This window comes from Vipera berus, assembly GCF_964194415.1.
Source record: "Vipera berus genome assembly, chromosome: 15".
Taxonomy (NCBI): domain Eukaryota; kingdom Metazoa; phylum Chordata; class Lepidosauria; order Squamata; family Viperidae; genus Vipera; species Vipera berus.
Genome location: NC_138218.1, coordinates 9,960,305 through 9,964,809, shown reverse-complemented (window position 1 = coordinate 9,964,809; position 4,505 = coordinate 9,960,305). Strand labels below are relative to the sequence as shown.

General features: G+C 48.8%; 1 protein-coding gene across 1 annotated transcript; it reads left to right on the top strand.

Moving 5' to 3' along the window:
• On the top strand, window positions 1-3,788 carry RPL35 (ribosomal protein L35). The gene is made up of 4 exons (XM_081339870.1): window positions 1-89; window positions 1,445-1,581; window positions 1,733-1,814; window positions 3,576-3,788. Exons 1-4 carry the CDS (start codon window positions 87-89, stop codon window positions 3,723-3,725), a joined length of 372 nt encoding a protein of 123 aa, XP_081195996.1. The 5' UTR covers window positions 1-86; the 3' UTR covers window positions 3,726-3,788.
• The last annotated feature ends 717 nt before the right edge of the window (window positions 3,789-4,505 follow it).

Here is a 4,505-nt window from a genome sequence, read left to right as displayed (position 1 = left end):
GTTTGATCCCACCCGCCGGCTTCCTGTTCCTTCCCGGCTTCCGTCCTTTCCTTTCTCGTCGGGAGTAGCGAGTCCCCGTTGCCGTGATGGTGAGGAGGCGCCGGGGGATCGGTTCGAATCGGACTCCATCGGTTCCGAGAAGGGGCTCTGCGGGCCGGGCTGCAAACGGGGACGGCGGGGGAAAGGCTGCTTGAGCTGGGCCGCCCCGTACGAGGAACGGAGGGGCGACCGGCGGGCAGCTCTGGGCTGGAGGATGACTAGGCCGCGCTGGGGCTTAGATTTTGCAATGGGGGGGGCGGGGAGTGGAAAGAGAAAGAAAAGCTTCCGGGTTATGAGCCCATTGCATAGGTGGGCTTTGTAGTCCTCTTGAGATGGGCTTTGATCAGAAGAGGCTCCCCGGAAGATCCAAAGCAGGGATTGCACGCCGTGCTCGCCCATTTAAAAAAAAAAGGAACACCCAATTTTAGATGAACGTGTGATGGCTTTCTTGGGCAGGATCCAGCCTTTTAGGCCTGGGCCGGGTGAGGGATGCTGGGAGTTGAAGTCCACAAGTGTTTTTTTCACAGTTGCCAAGTTTAGGCACGGTTTGCGCTTGTGCACGGCTGCAGCATCCCTTGGGGTTAGGGAGTAGGGAGTAGGAGACGCATGTTTGGGGCTTGCTTTAGGATGCCAGCTTTAAAAAGTTTTGTACTGGTGTGGCTTTTAATTTAATTTAATTTAATTTATTGAATTTATATACCGCCCTTTCCCGAAGGACTCAGGGCGGTTTACAGGGTATAATTTTTAAAACATTAATACAAAAATTAAGACCAATTTAAAAAAGATTAAACTAAGTCCCTGCAACATGTAAAACCCCAGTTAAAACCCAATTAAAACTCACTTTTCACAAGTGGAGCATGTGGACAACCGTTGTGGGTCGATAACGGACTGGTCTGGTGGCACCAGGATGTGCTGTGAGCCAGATGTCACTCCAGATGTATCCGTGGCCTGATCATCTTAAGTACTTTTTAAACTGGCATCCTTTGATGTAAAATGAGAATGGGTGTGTGTGTGTGTGTGTGTCTCATTTGTGAATGTTTATATTTTTGTTAGTTAAAATAAATGTTTACTGTTACAACTGAAATCTGCCTGTGAAGATGGAAGCGGTGGATGAATTGCCTGAATCCCAGATAACCAAAATAAGATTCTGCGTCTTATTTTTTAAATTACTCCTTGCTTTTAACTCCAGGTTATGTCATTTTTATATCTGTACATTAGCTTCAAATAAAAGGGGTTTTTTTTTGGGGGGGGGGGTTTCTCTTTTTTTAAAAAAATTCTCTCTATCATAATTTATTCACCTTGAGTTTATAATGTAGGGTGTCGCTCTCTCCTTTCACTGCAAAGGCAGCGTTTATTGGTCGCCCACCCTTTGCTCTCTGATGCGAGATGCGCTTCTGCCCCTTAGGCCAAGATCAAAGCCCGTGACTTACGAGGGAAGAAGAAGGAAGAGCTGTTGAAACAGCTAGATGACCTCAAAGTGGAACTGTCTCAGCTCCGTGTTGCCAAGGTGACCGGTGGAGCAGCTTCCAAGCTCTCCAAGATGTGAGTTTTTCCCTCTGCTTCTATTGGGGTTGAACATTTTCCAACGTTCTGGGGGGGGAGAGACAGCATTGCTTGTTGCTTCTCTGACCTAATCCTTTATTCCCTCCTGTAATTTATTCACACACATATATATATATATTTTAATTTACAGCCGGGTGGTTCGCAAATCTATTGCCAGGGTGCTGACGGTTATTAACCAGACCCAGAAAGAAAACCTCAGGAAATTCTACAAAGTGAGTCTGAAGCGTCGGGATTCCTTTTGGTAGGAAGTGTCGGGCCCCAAGAAAACGAACAATGGAGTTACCTTGGGGACTGTGATATAAATGTGAGGCTGGTTTAGGGCCCTAAGGGTGTGTGTGTGTGTGCGATGGCTTAGCGATTAAGGGCGCTGAGCTTGTCAGCTGGAAATTGGACAGCCTGGGATCGAGACCCCAGCGCCTCGCGACTGGGTGAGAGCTCCTGCCCATGGAGCAGTTCGAAAGCATGCAACTGCGAGTAGATAAATAGGTACCACTTCCGTGAGAAGGTAGCGGCGTTTTCATGTATGAGTCGGACGCGATTGGACAGGACAAAACTTTTTATCTTGTAGACACTGAGGGCCAGCCGGCGGGATTAATCTAGTGGCTTGCACGCTTACAATTTTGTGGGTGCAGTGTGAACCTGCTCTTGCAAAGCAAGTCTTCTGGTGGGTAGCCTTTGCCAAGCCAGTTTGATCAGGCCGCTATCCACCAGGTGCATTGCTCTCTCAGGGCACCCTTGTTTCCTTTGTGTCGCTTTGATAGAAGCCGCCTTAAAATGGAACTGGGAATTTAAAATCTCTGTTGGCTAAGCCAAAAGAGACTTTACTTAAAGGGAATCCTCGGTTTAGTGACCATCCAAAGTAAACAGCAGCACTGGAAAAGTGACTTAAGGACCACAGCCCTTGCAGCATCCCCACGGTTGCGTGATCAAAATTCAGACCCTTGGCAACTGACTTCGTAATTTTGACAGCTGCAAGGTCATGTGATCCCTTTCTTGTGAGCTCCCGGCCGGCAAAGTTAATAGGGAAGGCAGATCTGAACAGCTGCGGCAAGAAAAGTGGTAAAAATGGGGCAGAAACTCACTTTAACAGATGTCTCGCTTAGCGACGGAAACGTTGGGCTCCGTCGTGCCGAGTCAGAACGTGGGTGAGATCCTGGCACAGCACTGGGTTCCTTTCTGCTCGTCTCCTTGAGCCCGTGGGAATGTCTAAACAATGTCTAAACAAACAATGGAGGTTCCTTTGGTGTGTGTTTACATTCACGCATAACCAGCCATTCATAGCATGCCGTCTGAAACAATGAAAAGCCGAGCACAAAGCATAACTTTGATTTGCACACTGAGATAAATATTAACAACTCCATTCGTCATTCTTAACTTTCTGGTCATCTGGAATGATTGAGCACCAATGGGTGTGCATCAGCCCGTTGCAAATAAGCCTTTGGGGTGGGGTGGGGAGAAACACTGCGTAGCTCAGCCTTCCTTTCCCACAGTGGCCAGGCAGCTGTTTTCTGGGAGGCCCAAATAGAGAGAAACCCACTAACAGACCCTCAAAATTGACCTCTTCTGATCCCAGAGGCATCCGGGGCAAAGAATTGGGGCGCTTCGTAATATTGCAGCATAGAAGATTTGTCGCTTAACGCTGTACACGAGAATCTGGTCAGCTAACTTGCAACACTAAATTGGCACTCGGATTGGGATCAGCAGGCATTCAGGAGGGACGGGATCTGGGGCGCCGGTGGGAACCCAACGATTCTAAATTGATGGTGCGCTTAATTCCCCCCTCCCAGCTCTACCTGCTCTTCTCCCAGGAGGTGGCGTACATTAACCTCAGCAGTAGCCATGGGTAACCTCTGGGAAGTTCATCCCCGATACCGCCACGCTCAGCACCACGTACCACAGTTGCCTGTATTTTGTTCTGAGCTTCGGGCATTTTGTCAGGGTGTTCACTTCTCTTTTTTTCCTCCTGGCCACAGAACAAGAAGTACAAGCCGCTGGACTTGCGTCCCAAGAAGACACGTGCCATGCGGAGGAGGCTAAACAAACACGAAGAAGGTCTGAAGACCAAAAAACAGCAACGGAAAGAGCGGCTTTACCCCCCTCGCAAATACGCCGTGAAGGCCTGAGGCGGTCACCTCCCCATTGACTTGTCCAAGAAGAATGGCCCATTAAAAGTTTTGCAACAGAAATGAATGGGCTGTGTTGCTGTCTATTGGGCAACTGCAGTTGGGCTCGGGGGGGTGTGTGTGGTAAGAGGGTAGTGGGGGGGTCTCTATCTTAAAAGGTTACTCAGCTGCGTGGGGAGGATGGCTAGGCAGAGTTTTTCCTTCTCCCACAACGTCAGTCACACTCGAGCACAGAAAAACAAGCACCGGAGGTCTTTTGACTTACAGCCATTTCTTCAGTGACGGTTCGGAGTCGTGAAAAAGTGACGCCGTTTTTCGCACCGCGTCCCTGTGGTCACATGATCAAAATTCGGATCAGGGCAGCTGGTTCGTAGCACGGTTGCAGTGTCCTTGGGGGCGGGTCACTCAATCACTAGCTTGGGGCCCGAACCGCTAGACCAAACTGGAAATCTTACATTCTCCTCGTTCTTTGTTGCCCCTAAGTTAAAACAACCGTGTTTTCCTCCGCTTTCTTCTTTTCCAACTTGAGTTCCTATTCGCTGACCACAGGGAACTAAAACTTGAGATTCCAAAGTAAGGCCATTTGCCAGACACTCCTTCCTCTTCAAGGACAGCACGAAGCATTTTTCAACCAGCCCCTTGTTTGCAGACTGCTTTTGTTGAAAGTAGCCCACAGGGTGGTGTCATGTCAAAAAGGAAGTTGTATCGCTGCGACCCAGCTTTAATTATACTTTGCATACAGTGGCAAACCAAAAAGGGGGGGTGGGGGGGACAAGAAAG

Coding starts and splice junctions, on each gene's coding strand:
- RPL35 (XM_081339870.1), top strand. Junction 1,582..1,732: donor GCTTCCAAGCTCTCCAAGAT/GTGAGTTTTTCC, acceptor TTTAATTTACAG/CCGGGTGGTTCGCAAATCTA. Junction 1,815..3,575: donor ACCTCAGGAAATTCTACAAA/GTGAGTCTGAAG, acceptor TCCTGGCCACAG/AACAAGAAGTACAAGCCGCT.